The 18002-nt window shown below is 43.2% G+C and overlaps 1 protein-coding gene across 17 annotated transcripts in view; it reads right to left on the reverse strand.

The window, feature by feature from the left end:
* Positions 1 to 3528: 3528 nt before the first annotated feature.
* PARP6 (poly(ADP-ribose) polymerase family member 6) overlaps positions 3529 to 18002 on the reverse strand; it is a 31300-nt gene continuing 16826 nt past the window's right edge. For 8 of the 17 annotated variants that reach the window (XM_025390029.1, XM_025390022.1, XM_025390023.1 and 5 more), the window contains exons 15-24: positions 16762 to 16827; positions 15746 to 15813; positions 13526 to 13574; positions 13164 to 13273; positions 12346 to 12418; positions 11567 to 11636; positions 4953 to 5032; positions 4506 to 4569; positions 4250 to 4334; positions 3529 to 3904 (exon numbers count right to left, since the gene is read on the reverse strand). In XM_025390029.1, coding sequence (XP_025245814.1) covers positions 3802 to 3904; positions 4250 to 4334; positions 4506 to 4569; positions 4953 to 5032; positions 11567 to 11636; positions 12346 to 12418; positions 13164 to 13273; positions 13526 to 13574; positions 15746 to 15813; positions 16762 to 16827 — 768 coding nt within the window. In that variant the 3' untranslated portion in view covers positions 3529 to 3801. Of the gene's footprint in view, positions 3905 to 4249; positions 4335 to 4505; positions 4570 to 4952; positions 5033 to 11566; positions 11637 to 12345; positions 12419 to 13163; positions 13277 to 13525; positions 13575 to 15745; positions 15814 to 16761; positions 16828 to 18002 lie in introns of all 17 variants that reach the window. The other 9 variants (XM_025390025.1, XM_025390019.1, XM_025390020.1 and 6 more) reach the window with 3 other exon arrangements.

An 18002-nucleotide genomic window follows, 5' to 3' on the forward strand; every position in this document is an offset into this window, starting at 1 on the left:
CCTAGTCCTAACCAAGCATGTCCAGGTCTATGAAGTGAGACTGCTTGAGCTGAGGACTATGTGAAAGGTAGACCCCGTCAACCTGTATTTATGGTATTTGCAATAGGCTTGGCCCTGTGAAGGATAATGCCTTGCTCACACCTGGGTTTCACAGGCTCCAGCTTCCCCACTTCCAGAAGAACCAGGCCTGGGCAGAGAAAAGGGGCAACTTTACCTCAATTCCCCCTCCAGGCTGTGGGAGGATTCCTCTCCAGAAACTCAGGGTCCCACCCAAGTTTCCCTACAATGAAGGCATTCTTGTATTTGTGGGGTTTTAATTATATTTGTTTTACCTCATGTACATTAAGATATTATCATCTGTAGCTTCTAAACTTCTTAGATCCAAAAAGTCCTATTGCTTTTCTGTGGTACTATGAAATGATGTATTTAATTTTATTACAATTTTATTGGCATAAAAAGATTATTAGACAGATGCTTTTTTTTTGTTAAGTGACACCCATAGGCTAGCTCAGCTATTGGAGTTTTTCTGGTAATATACACCATCTGTTCCTTCTCATTCCATCATTTGCTAGTACTGCTATATTGGATGTCAGTGATACAGAGAAACTGTAAGAAATGTTTACAACTGAGAAAAATCTATTAACAATCTTTGAAATTGAACAGAAATGTTGTTATACCATTTGAGTAGCCACACACCAAAGTTCAGTTGCTAGAACATCAGTGAGAACACCTGGAGAAGGTCTAGGATAACAGAGTGGTTAAAAGAACTCAGGTTCTGGAGTTGGGCAGATCTATTTAAAAACAGCACTGGTTGCGCACGGTAGCTCATGCCTGTAATCCCAGCACTTTGAGAGGACTGCTTGAGGCTAGCGGTTCAAGACCAGTCTGGGCAACATAGCAAGATCCCATTTCTACAAAAATTTTTTTTAAATTAGCCAGGCACGGTGGCACATGCCTGTAGTAATAGTTACTTGAGAGGCTGAGGCAGGAGGATCACTTGAACTCAGGAGTTCAAAGTTGCATGAGCTATGATCACACCACTGCACTCCAGCCTGGGTGAGACTGAGACCAAGTCTCATAAAAAACCAAAAAGCAAAACTTAACATTGCCACTAACCAGCTGTGGGGCCTTAGATACATTATTTAAGATCTCTAAAGAAAACCTATCTTCCAGCTTTGTGGTCAGGATTAAATGAAAAAATATTTGTAAAGTTTGAACACTTTAGAGCATAGAACCAGAACAGCAGTCTGGAGTCAGGCAGCCTGTCACTAGCTGTGGAACATAAGTTACTTATGCTCTGTGTCTCTGCTTTCTCATCTACAAAATAGGAATAATCACACCTACTTCACAGGCTTGTTCTGAGAATTACGACTCAATATATGTAGAAAACTTACAATATTGGCTGGGCGCGGTGGCTCACCCCTGTAATCTCAGCACTTTGGGAGGCCAAGGCAGGTGGATCACCTGAGGTCAGGAGTTCGAGACCAGCCTGACCAACATGGTGAAACCCCGTCTCTACCAAAAATACAAAAAATTAGCTGGACGTGGTGGTGCATGCCTGTAATTCCGGTTACTCAGGAGGCTAAGGAAGGAGAATCACTTGAACTGGGGAGGCGGAGGTTGTAGTGAGCTGAGATGGCACCACTGCACTCCAGCCTGGACAAAAAGAGTGAAGCTCCATCTCAAAAAAAAAAAAGAAAAGAAAACTTTTAATACCGAGCACACAGTAAGTAATCCAAAGTGTTAACAAATTATTAAAGTGCTCAGCATAATGTCAGCACCTTCTTAGTAAAAACTAAAGAAAACGTCAGCTATCTCTACTACTACAGAGATGGGCACAAAGTCCTCTCAGGAGGCAGGTATTTCAGTTAGAGTGGGCTCAGTGATTAGGTCATTTACTTGGTGAAGATGTTATTTCCTAGACCTGAAATCAGAACAGGAGAAGAGGGCTTAGGAGACTTGTAAATTAGAACGTATTAGTGTTGATCAAGAATGAGCAAAGTTTAAGAAACAGCTTCTAGAGGGATGGACCTTAAGAATGGTACTTGCATGTTAAAGCAGGTCAGAACGAAAAACCAGGGTAAGGTACCCAGGCAAGAAGGTACCTCTAAAGTACGGTGAACGTAACAAAAGACAACAGGTAGTCTAGAGTGGGCTTTGTAAATTAAGCTACAACAGATTAAGAAAACCCTATCCTTGAAATGCCAGGCTTAGTTAATGCTTTTTGTATTCTCTGTGCTTATATTCCTGTTTTTCTTTTTTTTTTGGTTTTTTTTTTGAGATGGAGTCTTGCTCTGTCACCTAGGCTGCAGTGCAGTGGTGCGATCTCCGCTCACTGCAAGCTCTGCCTCCCAGGTTCAGGCCATTCTCCTGCCTCAGCCTCCCAAGTAGCTGGAGGCTGGACCATCACGCCCAGCTAACTTGTGTATTTTTAGTAGAGATGGGGTTTCACATCTTATAGTTAGCCAGGATGGTCTCGATCTCCTGACCTCGTGATCCACCCTCCTCGGCCTCCCAAAGTGCTGGGATTACAGATGAGAATCACCGCACCTGTTTTTCTTCATTAGTATTTCATAAAGTCTGTAATCCCAGCACTTTGAGAGGCCGACAGAGGCAGATGGCTTGAGCCCAGGAGTTGGAGACCAGCCTGGGCAACATGGTGAAATGCCATCTCTCCAAAGAGTATGGAAATTATCCATGCGTGGTGGCACCTGCCTGTGGTCCCAGTTACTTGGGAGGCTGAGGTGGGAGGATCACCTGAGCTTGGTAGGTCAAGGCAACAGAGTAAGACCGTGTCTCCAAAAAAAAAAAAAAAAATTTCATAAAATATTTGGAAATGTCCGACTCAGCCATCTATGCTTATAACTAAGGATTTGGGGTACATGAAGCACAGCCTGAAAAGGACAGCAAAATGCTGAAATGGGAATTTCAACAGGGAGAAGAAAAAATTCACTAAAACAATGAGGTTTCCTAGAAAGAGCTGCCTTCCTTTACCACCTTGCTAACCTTGGCGAAATTGGGTTGTTTCATTAAGTGAAGCTGCATTCCCTTAGGATGTCTTTATAGATTTCGACTGAGAGATAAACCCCACTTCCTGCTCCCACCAGTTCTCCCCTAACCTCACTTACCCCAAAGAAATAGGTTGGAGGAGAAAGAGAGTAGGGGCTCAGTTCCTGAGATATAGAGCAAGGGAGACTGGGCAGGTTTGTGCAGAAAGCAATAGGCCCTAAAGGCAGTAAATCTTAGCTGCTCTGGCCTCAATGGCCTTTCTAAATTTTGACTAATAGTCATTATCGGTATTCCATATTCTCGGTTTGTTTCATCTGCACAACTGGTAAGTTTCCCTTTAATACACTGATCAAAAAGCTGACAGATCTGTAGTATACTACAATAAATGGACACAACTTTGATACCATGCAACATAAACAGTCCCAACCCACAGGATATTCCATTCTCCCCACCCCCCTGCCCCTTGTGAGGGCTTGGGGCAGGTGCTGCTCCAAACCTAGTCAGACCACAGTGATCATATCCAGTCCACAGCACCTTCCATTTTATTGTTTTATTTACAAACAGGGTGAAGTCAAAGGGAAAGTCAGGGGTTGAAGCCAGTCTGGGCCATCCAAATGTGGAGTAGTTCTTGGTCAAGCTCCACCATGGAGGCCACCTCTTACATATCCTTTTCCTGCCCCTTGGTAATGGCCCCTTGATTCCTCAGGGCAGCCTCAGTTGCTGTACCTGAACACTTTTATAAGGGCAGATGGATCCTGGGGTAACAGGGGTGGTACGAGGGCTGGGGCCCCCTCAGTTTGTGTAAACCTGAGTTCCGATCACACGCATGATTTCCTTCTGTATCTTGGGGTCCTGAGTATTAATGTTGGCATCGCCCACCTGACCATCCTCATATCTGCCAAAGATAGGGCAAGTGTGAGCATAAGAGGGAGAACAATACCAGAATAACATCAATCAGTGGAACTGTATTTGAAGGTATGGCCATCCCATCCCAGAAGTCAAAGCCCTTTCTCACTACTCTTCATAGTGGAAGAGATTCGGCTTATCTGGTTTCCTCTAGATAGATCCCAACAATCTATACCCATTCCCATCCTCCAGTGGTAAAGTCCCAGTGCCAGCTCCACTCAGCTAGCCAAGGACATGTCTCAAATAACAGAAATACACTTTTCCCAGTAACCACACACCATTACACCCCCAACCTCACTCCTCGAGGAATCCCCAGAGTCCCTCTGAGACTTACACAAAGAAGAACCTTGTGCAGACATGGTCGGATACAGGGCACACCCAGATGTTCCCATGCTTCTGGAGGTCCTTAGATGTAATCACTGGGAGAAAGAGGGCCAGAAATCATAGATACAATGCTTAAGGCATGGAGTCCAGGCAAGAGAAGGAAGCCATACCGCTTTAACATCACTCTTGGCCAGATCATGTGCCAAAATTACATCAGAAACAAAGGTTAGAGACCCAGAAAAATAGGACATGGGCAAGCTACCTACCTTCACAAAGTGCTATACAGTTTAGATTCCGACTCTGCAGGAACCTTGACTGAATGGATCGGGTCTGGAAGAGAAGGAGGCAAAGGAGACCAGAGCCAGGGTACAGCTTTCCCTAGAGAGGCTAGTTAGCTGATGACTGGAAGTGGGGATCAGAGATATCCTGGGCTCCCAGCAACCCCGCCAATATTCTGCTTTCCCATAATCAGTCTGGATAGGGTGACAGCTTCCATCTTTACATTTTCATCTAAACTCAGCCTCTGCTTTTATACTCATGACTTCGGCTACATATGACTCCAGACATGTGTTCACTTTAGAACATACCTGATTCCTTTAAATGATCTTCAAATCACTTCCCAACCCATTCTCACCCCACTGTTTCCCTGTCCAGCTCTGGAGCCTAAATTAGCCCCAGGAAAAGGTCCTGCCTCATTAGAACAGTTCCAATACCTGGGGGATGGTATTCATCCTGTTATATCTCTGGACCAGCTCATCCTTGGAGGGCATCCTGTGCTGTCCTTTTCCCATTCCTGTCACAGAACAATACACCCAGTTCATTTATCAAAAATTTACTAAAGGGCCTGAGCTAGATGCTCATCCCAGCACTGAGCTAGATGCTCATCAAAACAGCAGAAAATAAAACAAACAAGATATTTTCCCCCACAGAATTTAGTCTGCTGGAAATTACAGGCAAGAACAAGTCATTACAACACGGTACGGTAAGGGGCTGTGATGCAGATTATAGAGCATGGTGTGAGCCCAGAGGAGGGCAACTAGCCTAGCCTGAGGGTTTAAAGAAGTCATGTGGTGGCAGCTAGACTAAGAACTGCAGGATCAGGAAGAGTTAAATAAACAGGGAGGAAGTATCTGGGCAGAAGTAACAGGATACAGAAGGCCTGAAGGAAAGATAAGATAGTGCGTGTTAGTCACATAAAGAATAGTCAATTGCACAGGAGTGGTGAGAAATGATGTAGAAGAGGCAAGCTAGGATCAGATCAAGCAGGCTTTGCAGGCCATGTTAAGGCAGCTAAAGTCTATCCTCAGAACATTAGGGAACCACTGCAGGGTTCTAAGATAGGGGAGTAGCACATGAAATCATCCAGGAATGAGGGGCCCAGGAGAGTGGGACATCAATACCTTGGTGTCAAGTGCCTGGATGAGTGAAATGAATGGAAAGGAAGCGAGCAGAGCAAGTCAGATTTGCTCTAGTCTCAAAGTTACATTAAAAATCTGACCAGTAATTCAAGAGAAAAGCACTCATCAGCAGTTAAGTGATGAATAATTTTGTACAGGAAATCACAATGGCAACTACCTTGAAGAATCTTACTTCAAAAAGTTTTCCTAGGCTTGAGAAAGAAGTGCCCATTTCTTCTAGTTTCCACATTATCTGAATCCATAAACTCTCTACCTTCCTTACCCCTGTTTATAACATTTATAGACTCAACTTCGACTTTTCTTATTTAGATATGAAAATGTGCTTGTGTGCTCCCACTCCTCACTTTTTTTGGTTTGAGGATAGGACGTTAAGTCTCTGTACTCAGCTTTATCATAGGCCCAATCTTACCACAGATAGGGATAAAAGTGTGTATGCATGTGTGGACATAGGTGCCTGTGTGTGTGTCCACCAGGGAGAGAGATGAAGATGGAGATGATGCTATCATTATAGGTCATAAGCACTCTGATCACTCTACCCTGGAACTTTCTATTATTATTAATTCTACTCTGATTAGTTCTTGGTTTTCTGATACCCATGGTGTAGAAATAGAGTGACAGCTGTTGAACTGACATTCTTCACTGCTCAGGCTGTCAATTCATCATGCATTCACATTCAAGTCTCAGGACAGATTTAGGTAGGGCCAGAACAAAACTCAGGACACCAAGAGCCTCAAGGCTTGAATTGCCAATTTCTTCCTTTAACAGGACAGATACTCATAACCCCTTTGTTTTCACCTTCCCCATTAGCCTTAACTAGATTCAGCTCTCCATCCAAATACCATGACCTTCTCTCAAATTGGGTATGTCAGTGACAAGAAGTAAAATTCCCATTCAGGTTATACTCCAGAGGAGGCAGATAAGAAGATAATAAAGAACAATCTGATTCCTCTGGAAGGTCTTAAAGATGGCCCTTATGATAGAACCCAAATCTTGTCCCACCTCAATCCTGTTGTACACTGTCCTTTCCATACTGATCCAATGATTGTCCATTTCCTGAGCCCAGACCCTGAGATCATGGTGGCTAGAATAATCCCTACATGTTTTGTGTCCAGATTATGCACTTATCAGAAGTCCCTAAACAAGACTAAACAAACAGATGGAGTATATCACCTCCTTTTTCACTGTCCCCTATTTCAACCTGAACTTTATAGCCAAGTCACTGGAACCTCTACTAGATATATGAACACTATTTACACCAACCCCCACTTCCAGAGGGCACCCAATGCCATTAGACTAAAGATAGTGTGAGAAAGAAAAAACAGAAAACCAGAGCAGAATAGCGTAGAAGAAAACATACAAGACAGCTGGTCAAATGCTGGAGTAACTACAGTAAGTGGAACATTTGCACACATTTCCCCAAACATCCCATTATACATACTCACATATCTATAGGGCCCTCAGAGACCCGTCATTCAAGCAAGGCCTACTCTTTCAGTCTAAAATAATGTATTAGTCCATTTTCACACTGCTGATGAAGACATACCCAGGACTTGCTAATTTATATAGAAAAAAGGGTTGGACTTACAGTTCCACATGGCTCAGGAGACCTCACAATCATGGTGGAAGGCAAGGAGGAGCAAGTCACATCTTAAATGGATGGTGGCAGCCAAAGAGAGAGCTTGTGCAGCAAAACTCCCCCTTATAGAACTATCAGATCTCATGAGACTTATTCACTATTACAAGAACAGCACTGGAAAAACCTGCCCCCATGGGCCAGGCGCAGTGGCTCATGCCTGTAATCCCAGCACTTCGGGAGGCCAAGGCAGGCAGATCATGAGGTCAGGAGATCAAGACCATCCTGGCTAGCACAGTGAAACCCTGTCCCTACTAAAAATACAAAAAAAATCAGCCAGGCGTGGTGGTGGGCACCTGTAGTCCCAGCTACTCGGGAGCCTGAGGCAGGAGAATGGCGTGAACCCGGGAGGTGGAGCTTGCAGTGAGCTGAGACCACGCCACTGCACTCCAGCCTGGGCGACAGAGTGAGACTCCATCTAAAAAAAAAACCTGCCCCCATGATTCAATTACCTCCCACTGGGTCCCTTCCACAACACATGGGAATTCAAGATAAGATCTGGGTGGAGACACAGCCAAACCGTATCATATAGTGATAACAACAATGGCCTAGAAATTAGGAGACCTGGATTGCAGCCCTATCTCTGCTACTCATAGCTATGTAACCATGAGAAAACCATTTAATTTTTCTGTATATCAGCTTTCTTATCTGTAAAGTAATAAGGGATTAAATTAGATGATCTATAACTCCAATAGTAAAATTATATTGTATTTTGTATCTATAATCAATTACCCTTTGAGAGAGGGAGATGAAAGGTGTCTATGATATCTTTATGTAATCGGTTAAGTGATGAAGAAAGACAAGAGGTCAACAGAGATTTCTGACTTCATCTGGTAACTAAAGGTATTCAGGCACTTGATAGTAAACAAAGGCCAGGGGGAGAAAAGAGAAAGAAAGGGAGGGGATAGGGAGAAAACAGGAAAGAATCTCAATGGGCACCAAGAACCATGAGAATCTCACTACTCAGAAAGACAAAAGAACTTAATCAGAAGGATGCTTAGGCTGAGACAAAGATAAAAAGTGAAGAATCTAGACAAATCAAAAAGACTATTCCAACCCTAACCCCACTTTGGATGCCAGGCACAGAGAGTAAGATTCACTCACATATTCAATAAATATGTGTTGGTCACCTGCCCTATGTGGATTAATCATAATCTTTGTTTCATGACACATTATTGGTTTTGTTTTTTTGAGACGGAGTCTTGCTCTGTTGCCCAGGCTGGAGTACAGTGGCACGATCTCAGCTCACTGCAACCTCCGCCTCCCAGGTTCAAGTGATTCTTCTGCCTCAGCCTCCCAAGTAGCTTGGACTACAGGTGTGTGCCACCACGCCCAGCTAATTTTTGTATTTTTAGTAGAGACAGGGTTTCACCATGTTGGTCAGGCTGGTCTCAAACTCCTGACCTTGTGATCTGCCTGCCTTGGCCTCCCAAAGTGCTGGGATTACAGGGGTAAGCCACCATGCCCGGCCTCATTATTATTTTTTAATAAGACAATGAATACCCAGAGACCCAATCAAAGAACTAAATTCTAAATCTAAAACATTACCAGTGACCTACATTTAACTATCTGCCTCCCTTTGGAGGTAATCACTATCCTGCAATTTGAGTTATTGTTTTTTTTTCCTTTAGTTTTCACACACACACACACAAAATACACATATATATGCCTAAACAATGTTTATTTTGTTTGCTTTTGAACAATATAAAAAAGGCATCACAGTCTCACTCTGTCTTCTGGGACTTTCCTCTTTTTATTGAACTTTTTTTTTTTTTTTTGAGATGGAGTCTTGCTCTGTCACCCAGGCTGGAGTGCAATGGTGCGATGCGATCTCACCTCACTGCAACCTCCGCCTCCCGGGTTCAAACAATTCTCCTGCCTCAGCCTCCCAAGTAGCTGGGATTACAGGCATGCTCCACCATGCCTGGCTAATTTTTTTTTTTTTTTTGTATTTTTATTATAGATGGGGTTTCTCCATGTTGGTCAGACTGGTCTCAGACTCCTGACCTCAGGTGATCTGCCCATCTTGGCCTCCCAAAGTGCTGGGATTACAGGCGTGAACCACCGTGCCCAGCCAAAAAATACATTTTTATTACTAATCTTTTGTGGTTATATGTGCTACAAATGTCTTCTGTCAGTTTGTAGCCTGTCTTTTCACTTTCTTTAGGGTGTCTTCTAAAGAATGTAAGTTTTAAATTTTTTTCTTTTTTGAGACAGGGTCTCACTCTACTACCCAAGCTAGAGTGCAGTGGCATGATCATGGCTCACCGCAGCCTCAACCTCCTGGGCTCAGTGATCTTCCTTCCTCAGCCTCCTGACTAGCTAGAACTTACAGGCACGTGCCGCCAGACCTGGTTATTTTTATTTTTTGCAGAGATGGGGTATTGCCATGTTGCCCAGGCTGGTCTTGAACTCCTGAGGTCAAGCAATCCTCCCACGTCAGCCTCTCAAAGTGTTGGGATTCCATGTGTGAGCCACTGTGCCCGGCCAGAAGTTTTTAATTTTAATATAGTCAAATTCACCAATCTTTTATGATTTGTAATTCCATTTTTTCTATTCTCTGGAAGACTTTGGATAAAACTAAAATAATTTGTTCCTTGAAAGTTTAAAATTAATTTGTAAAATTATCTGGGCTTGGTGAGGTTTTTTGTGTGTGTGGAAATTTTTAAACAATTTCTATTTCTCTTATAGTATTATGACTATACAAGCTATTTCTTGTCAGATTTGTTATCTTTTTCTAGGAATTTATCCATTTTATCAAAGTTTTAAAATTATTAGCATAGCGTAGAGAACTCTCTTATTACCTTTTTATTTATTTTTTTAGGCAGTCTTGCGTTGTTGCCTAGGCTGGAGTGCACTGGTTTGATCTTGGCCGACTGCAGCCTGCCTCCTGGGTTCAAGCGATTCTCCTGCCTCAGCCTCTCGAGTAGCTGGGATTATATTATAGGCCCATGCCACCAGGCCTGGCTAATTTTTGTATTTTTAGTAGAGACAGGATTTCACCATGTTGGCCATGCTGGTCTTGAACTCCTGATCTCAAGTGATCTGCCCACGTCAGCCTCCCAAAGTACTGGGATTACAGGCGTGAGACACCGTGCCCCGCTTTATTACCTTTTTAAATTCTGCTGTATCTACAGTTGTACTGCTTTTCTTGGTCATTATATTATTTAATTGTGTCCTTTTTCTTCTTATCTAACCAGGGTTTATCTGTTCGGTTAGTTCTTTGAAATCATCTTTGGACTTCTTTGGTACTATCTATTGTACCTATTTTTATTTCACAGGTATTAGTTCTTACCTGTATTATCTCCTTTCTTCTATTTTGTTTGGTTTATTCTGTTGTTAGAGATGTTTTTAGGCCTCTGATTTTGGCACTTTCTTTTTTCTTTTGCGATGGGGTCTCCCTCTGTCAACCAGGCTGGTGTGCAGTGGCGTGATCTCAGCTCACTGCAACCTCCGCCTCCCGGGTTCAAGCGATTCTCCTGCCTCAGCCTCCTGATGGCACTACATTTTCTGATCTTTGTAACAGTTACAAATTACTAGAGGATATCAAGTAATAATCTATAAAGAATCTAGCACAATCCCCTTCATGTGGTGAACATGCAACTACATGGTGGCTATACCTTGTACAGAGACTATATCAAAAAAGCACAAAAGCAGACTAAAAAGAAACTAAGACATGAGCCAGGAAGACTGAGAGAACTCTAAATCAGATTCCTTTTCTGAGCTGGACTGATCTCCTGATTAGAATCTGGACTTCATTTTTACAATAAAATGCTTTATCTTGCATTCAATGTGACTAATATGTGTATGATTATAGACAGTTTAAATTTTAAAAGATGGTTGAGAGAGAGAAGAACAATGTCTCTAGAAATATAAGCCAATGGAAAGGACTCAAGCCTTCAGGCCTATGGATGTTTTCACATGTAAATTTACATGCACAAGTATACACAAACACAATCTATAATTGCCAATACCAAACATGTGTTCTACAAAAAACCTTGTTATGTCCCTGTTATTCCTCCACCCATTCCCAGGGCCAAGCCCCTGCTATGAATAAAACCATCATTTTTAACAGTAACTGGCCTCACCTTGTAAAGAATCTAAATTTCTAATAACAAAATGTAGAGAGAGGGAGAGACAATATGTATCCATGATCGGGAAGAGAGCTGACACAGACCAAGTATCCATAATGACAGAGGAACAGACAGGACAAATCATGTACTCACAAATGGATGCAATGTAAATAGAGTCAAGGTGGCCAGAGAGTATTTCTTACCTGAGTATCCAAAGGAAATACTGGAGATGGGGCTCAGGTAGATGCCTTTGCCATAGGCTGCTCCATGCAGCTTGCAGGGAAACACCAGGATGAGTAATATGAGCCTGGGCCCTCCCATGGCTATTTATTAGGCAGCTGCAAGGCTTATCCAGCCCTCTGTCCCTCCTTCTACCTTCTCATTCAAGTAACCCTAAGCACCTATTCTCGGAAAGCCAACTGGCTGAAAAGTGGATGCAGGTTAACCCGCTTGCCTATGAAATACCACATACTGATGCATTGGAGAGTGGGAAATGGTAGAACCACTGAGTCAGTCCCTCAGCATTCATTTTCCTGTCTCCAGGCCTTGGTACATATGCAGATTCCAAAAAAGAGGAACTACAGAACAGGGAGGCAGAAGGAGAGCCAATACACACTCCCTGGAGTCTCTCTGGGCATAGAAACAAGTCTCCCATATCTACTCCTTGAATGAATAGCCATATAAATTGAAAAGCTCTAATATATTAATTCATCACAGTGGCTACAATCAGCAATTCCACATTCCTGCTTACAGGTACATTCCCATTCTCCAAACCACCAAAAAAACGCAGCCTGAGGTCAAATACAACACAACAGCCACGTTCTCTATTCACACAGTTCTAACTTCCTCTCTAGGGAAATCCACAAGACAGGTTAGGCTTGAGGACACTGAGGCAAGAACAGCTCACTCTACAGGAGCCTTCCACAAAACTGAGTAGGGAAGGGAGTGGGCAGAAATAAATGGGAAAGGGGCACAGCCTCACCTGCAGTTTGGTGTAGGATGCATTGACCAGCCCATTGCGCAGGATCGAATGCCAGTTTTCAATGTGGGACCCACTGTAAGGCAGGGTAGAATACATGTCTCCTTATGATATGAGGTTCTCAGGAACACTCCCAAGACTGTCATGCCCACCCATTCTCACCCACAAAGGACATGAAGATGGACAGGTACACCTAGTGATGGACATACACATGGATACGGTCACAGGCATGCAAGATGTATGTGTGTGGTTAAACTCTACGTCTCTATTTCCAGTCCCATCCTCTCTTCTGTGCTTCAGCTACTCCCATCCTAAATCCTCAACTCAGTATTTTCATTTGCCTATTCTCCTGACATTTCCAATTCAATAAATTCATCTGAAAATCAACAAATTCATCGCTGACCCCAAATATGGCTTCCAGTTCTGACTTCATGTTCTATTTTAAGAAAACGGTTCTACCACTCCCTATAAGTTCCCTTTAATACCTCTCTTTCTTTCTCTTTCCCTCCTCTCACAATTAGATATAAATTGTGGATTTTTCCATCAAAGTAGCTTTCAGATCTATTTTCTCCAATCTATTTCTTCAGCCACATCTTTTCACATGTAAATGTCATTTTTCCTCAGCTACACCATAGTTTGAGAATAAAGATCACGTTATATGTACCTTTTTGTCCTCTATAGCACCTACCACAATAGCATTTAATAAGTATCTGCTGACTGGTTGATGGACACATGTAACACAAACCCATATCTCAAGGACATCCTTCTCGCTCATCCCCGCCCCCTTACCACCCCCACTGCCCAGCCCCCAGCCTCCTCACTGGAAGGCAAAGGTGCTGCCATAGAGCTTCTTGGCGGTCCGGAACCGAGCCTCCTTGGCAGGAGGGCTGCTCAGCAGGAGGAACTGGTGTGAGGTGTGCATGAACTTCAGCTGCTGCCCAGGGTGGGGGTGGAATCAGGAAAACAGAGCAGAAATCGAGATCAGGGAGGGAAGGGTTGGGGATAGGGAAAAAAATCAGGCTTGCATTAACCCCACACAAGGGAAATATGCTAAGGCCCAAAGACTAAGTTGATGGACAGAGCAAAGTAGGCAGATCTAGGACCAATATGATTAGCTGGCTTACAGCCCCTCCCTGCCCCTCACCAGAAATTTAAAGCATTTAGAAGGAGAATGGTCACTTACCCTGCTGAGAGGTAGTTTGACAATGTGTGACCTGTTGCTAGAGATGATCCTGGGAAGAAACAGAGAAAAAAATAAAAAGGATAGAATAATTATGTACTTAAGCTATCCTTCCTGAACAAGTAGTCTTCCTCTGCCCTCCGGAGAATAAGGACTCCTGGGCTGTCCAAATTGTGTGAAATGTCAAGGTCACTATCTAGATATTCCTGTGGGTGATAATGCTTGTGAATAAAAAAGTAAAAAGGAAGCTACTAACTAGACACGAGCTAATTATTGGGGAGTTAAACAATGGATGAAAAAAATAAAGGGGTGGGAGGAGGGCTGCTACAAGTAGAGAGTAAAAAGGGTAGAACAAAAGAAAGAGCACAGAGGTCACCTACAAAAAAAGAAAAAGAAAAAACAGAAAGAAGAGGTCTGAATTAGAATGGTGACAACTTATACCCAGGATTTAGACTCAGATTCAGCCATCCTTCCTGAGCTCAAGAGAAAACCTGAAAGCTCTCAGGAATGGGGAGATATGGAGAAAAAGTTACTGCCTAGGCTGGAAAAAGAAACAGAACAAACTAGAATGAACTTCTTTAGGAGTCAAGGACAAACTAAGCTCTATACAGGCTGAACACAGAAGACAGAAGAGAACAGACATAAAACATTGAGGGCTCAGCAAGAGAGCGCTATCTCCCAGGTGGATACAGTTTGTTGTTGTCTTTGTTTTTTGTGCCTCATCTATGTACTTGTGATGCCACCCCAGATGGTCTATGCCTAGTTATTCCTCAGGCTAAGAGGGCGAAAGCTGTGCACTGAGGAAGTACTGAAGGCTCATTAGGAAGAGGAAGGCAAACTAGAAAGGGAAAGCTATGTCAGGAAAACAACAGAAATCGAGATCAGGAAGGGAAGGCAGCAGGGACCGTCAAAATCTTCGATAGGAGAAGAGCACAGCAATAGTGCCTCAAGGCTCTGGACATTCTATATCATCAAGGAGGCCCAGAGACAGGGCAAGGGGATAGCAGGAGGAGACAGACCTCTCTGGATGCATAGAAAACTTAGTTGAAATTAACAGTGTTAATTCCTACATGCAAAGGACACAAAAACCTACTGATGGCGACTATAGTTAGTAACAATGTGTCATATTCTTGAAAATCACTGTGGTAGTAGATTTTAAGTGTTCTCACCACAAAAAATACATATGTGAGATAATGCATATGCTTATTAGCTCTACTGAACCACTTTGCAATGTATACATATTTCAAAACATGTTATACACAATATATGTAATTTTCTTTTTTTTTTTTTTTTTTTGAGATGGAGTTTCGCTTTTGTTGCCCAGGCTGGAGTGTAATGACACAATCTCAGCTCACAGCAACCTCCGCCTCCCGGGTTCAAGTAATTCTCCTGTCTCAGCCTCCCGAGTAGCTGGGACTACAGGCATGGGCCGCCATGCCCGGCTAATTTTGTATTTTTAGTAGACGGGGTTTCTCCATCTTGGTCAGGTTGGTCTCGAACTTCCAACCTCAGGTGATCTGCCCGCCTTGGCCTCCCAAAGTGTTGGGATCACAGGTGTGAGCCACCGCGCCTGGCCCTATAATTTCTATATGTCAATTTAAAAAATAAATTAACAAACCAAAAAGGAAAACAAACAACAAAACCTATTGCGAAACATGGAACACCTAAAGAGAACTTGAAAAATCATGTTAGCAGCACATCGTGGCTCATGGCCGTAATCCCAGCTACTTTGGGAAGTCAATCGGGAGGATCACTTGAGCCCAAGAGTTCAAGACTGGCTTGGGCAACATAGGGAGACTCCATCTCTATTAAAAAAAAAAATTAGCTGGGTGTGGTGGCCCATGCCTGTGGTCCCAGCTACTGGGGAGGCTGAGGTGATCACTTGAGCACTGAAGGGCAAGGCTACAGTGAACCATTATCGCACCACTGCACTCTAGCCTGGGCAACAGAGTGAGACCCTATCTCAAAAAAAAAAAAAAACAATTAAAATAAGATTAAAAATAATTTTTTTAAAAGAAAAATCATGTCAGAATTTGTGGGCTTTTTGTAGGATGTGTTATTTTCAAGGCAAGGTATATCAACAAACTCCAAGAAAAAGCAGCCATTATTGCCTATAACCTTGGGCAGGATGTTGAAATCACCACTAAAAGAAGGTACAGGTTCCATGTCCAATAACTCCCTCCCTCCCCGTAACCCAAGAAGGATAAGCCATTCTATCCATACCACTGCAGGAGAGGATGGGCCAGGGGATCCAACTTGTCCATCTGTTTCTTGATTTCCAAATATGAGCCCTGTAAGACAATGGCCATAACATTATCTCCCCGAGAGGTGGGAGCCTACCTGCTTTCTGCTTTTCACAGAGTGACTATTAGGATCCAGGGCAAGGTAGGCAACAAAGGCCACATAGAGGAAAAAGGAGATAGGGTTCCCACCCTCAAGGAGCCCCAGTCAGGCTGGGAAGACTCATAAATAAATCTGAAAATGACTGAAGATGCTTACAAAACAACATGCAGGTGGGTCTCCCTCATTTTATGCAATTCCTACAGCCCTAAAAAGTTGATTGTAAATCAAAAAATAAATAAAATCAATGTCCCAGGAAGATTAGGCTAAAGAATCCTGTAGTAAATCTTTAAATAAAGCAAAGTGTCCTCCTGACAAGTAAATCATTCCTCCTAGGTGTATCTTATGTGTAAATCTCAACTGTGATATACAGGATTTGCTGAGAAGAGGCCCACCTGTAAATGAGTACAAATGAATGTCTATTCATGCAGAGATTGCAGACGAGGGGTGGGGAAGTCTGGTGAGGGACAGCCTTGAGTCAAAGGATGGTCACCGCTCCATGTGGCTGCCCCACCCCTAGAAGGATAGAAGATGTAGGCCCCTGTGTCTAGTTCTTTACCTCCAAGCCCCCCTCCTCCTCACCCTCCCAACCCTGGGCAGAGGTCCTTCCTTCACTTCTTAACTCCCTAAGAATTATGGCAAAACATTAAATATGAACAACTTGTAAAGGAATTAACAGCAAAGGTAAAGATTGAGACACAAAGACTAAAGAGAATAAAGAGGAGTAACAGAGCTAACAAAACAGAGAACAAGAATTGGGAAGGTTAAAGAGGAAAGACTAAAAAAAAATACAGTGAGTAGCATCTCTAAATCTTCATCCCACTCCCACAAATTACAAACAGAATAGGACACTTGAACTGGGCAGGCAGAGAAGAGGGGACAGAGAGAAGGCAGAATACCTGGGTCATCTCCCGAATGGACATCACACTATCCAGAGCTTTCTGAAGCCGCTCATAATTCTTCTTCTGTGGGGAATCAATGGGAAGAGAAGAACCAGATAAAGAAAAGTAGAGGAAAGTAAGATGTGATAAAAAGGGGCTAGATGTACAAAAAAAGTCTAGGCCTAAGGAAACAACAGTATGTCATGGAAAGAGCATTAATGGTCAGACAGTTCTGGGGTCACATGTTTACCAGTTGGGAGTAATAGGGTAAGTTATTTGGCCTCTTAGAATCTTTAGCATCCCTTTATGCAAATGAAGATAACAACTATCACCCCCATAAAGATGTTCTGAGGATTAAATAACATACATAAAGAACTCTGTATAGTAATGACAGTAATAGTGAGGTACTATGCTGGGTACTTCCGGGTACTTCCGACGGTTAATTTTGTGTGTCAACTTGATTGGGCCATGAGGTACCCACTCATCTGGTCAACCATTATTTCTGGGTGTGTTTGTGAGGGTGTTTCTGGTTGAGATTAATATTTGAATCAGCAGACTGAGTAAAGCAAATTGTCCTCCCTAATGTGGAAAGGCTTTATCCAATCAGTCGATGACCTGAATAGAACAAAAAGGCTGACTCTTCTGCCCCACCCCGCCATGAGTTTGTAGAGTTTGTAGTTATTCCTCCTGCCTGATTGCTTGAGTTGGATTATCAGTCTTTTCCAGTCTTTGGGTTTGAACTAAAAAAAAAATTGGCTCTTCTTGGATGTTGAGCCTTCAGGCTTTCAGACTAGAACATACACCATTGGCTCTGATTTTTCGGTTTTGTTTTGTTTTGTTAGTTTGTTTTTTTGAGGCAGAGTCTCTCGCTCTGTCGCCCAGGCTGGAGTGCAGTGGTGCGATCTTGGCTCACTGCAACCTCTGCCTCCCAGGTTCAAGTGATTCTCATGCCTCGGCCTCCCAAGTCGCTGAGATTACAGGCGCCTACCAACATGCTTGGCTAATTTTTTGTATTTTCAGTAGAGACAGGGTTTCACCTTGTTGGCCAGGCTGGTCTTTAACTCCTCACTCAAGTGATCCGCCCGCCTTGGCCTCCCGAAGTGCTAGGATTACAGGCAGAAGCCACTGTGCCCAGCTTGCTCTGATTTTCAAGCCTTGGGGACTGGGACTAGAGCTGTACCACTGGCTCTCCTGGGTCTGCAGCCTGCTAACTGTAGATGTTGGGACTTCTCAGCCTCCATAATCATGTGAGGCAATTC

Source organism: Theropithecus gelada, chromosome 7a (assembly GCF_003255815.1).
Source record: "Theropithecus gelada isolate Dixy chromosome 7a, Tgel_1.0, whole genome shotgun sequence".
NCBI classification, from domain to species: Eukaryota; Metazoa; Chordata; class Mammalia; order Primates; family Cercopithecidae; genus Theropithecus; species Theropithecus gelada.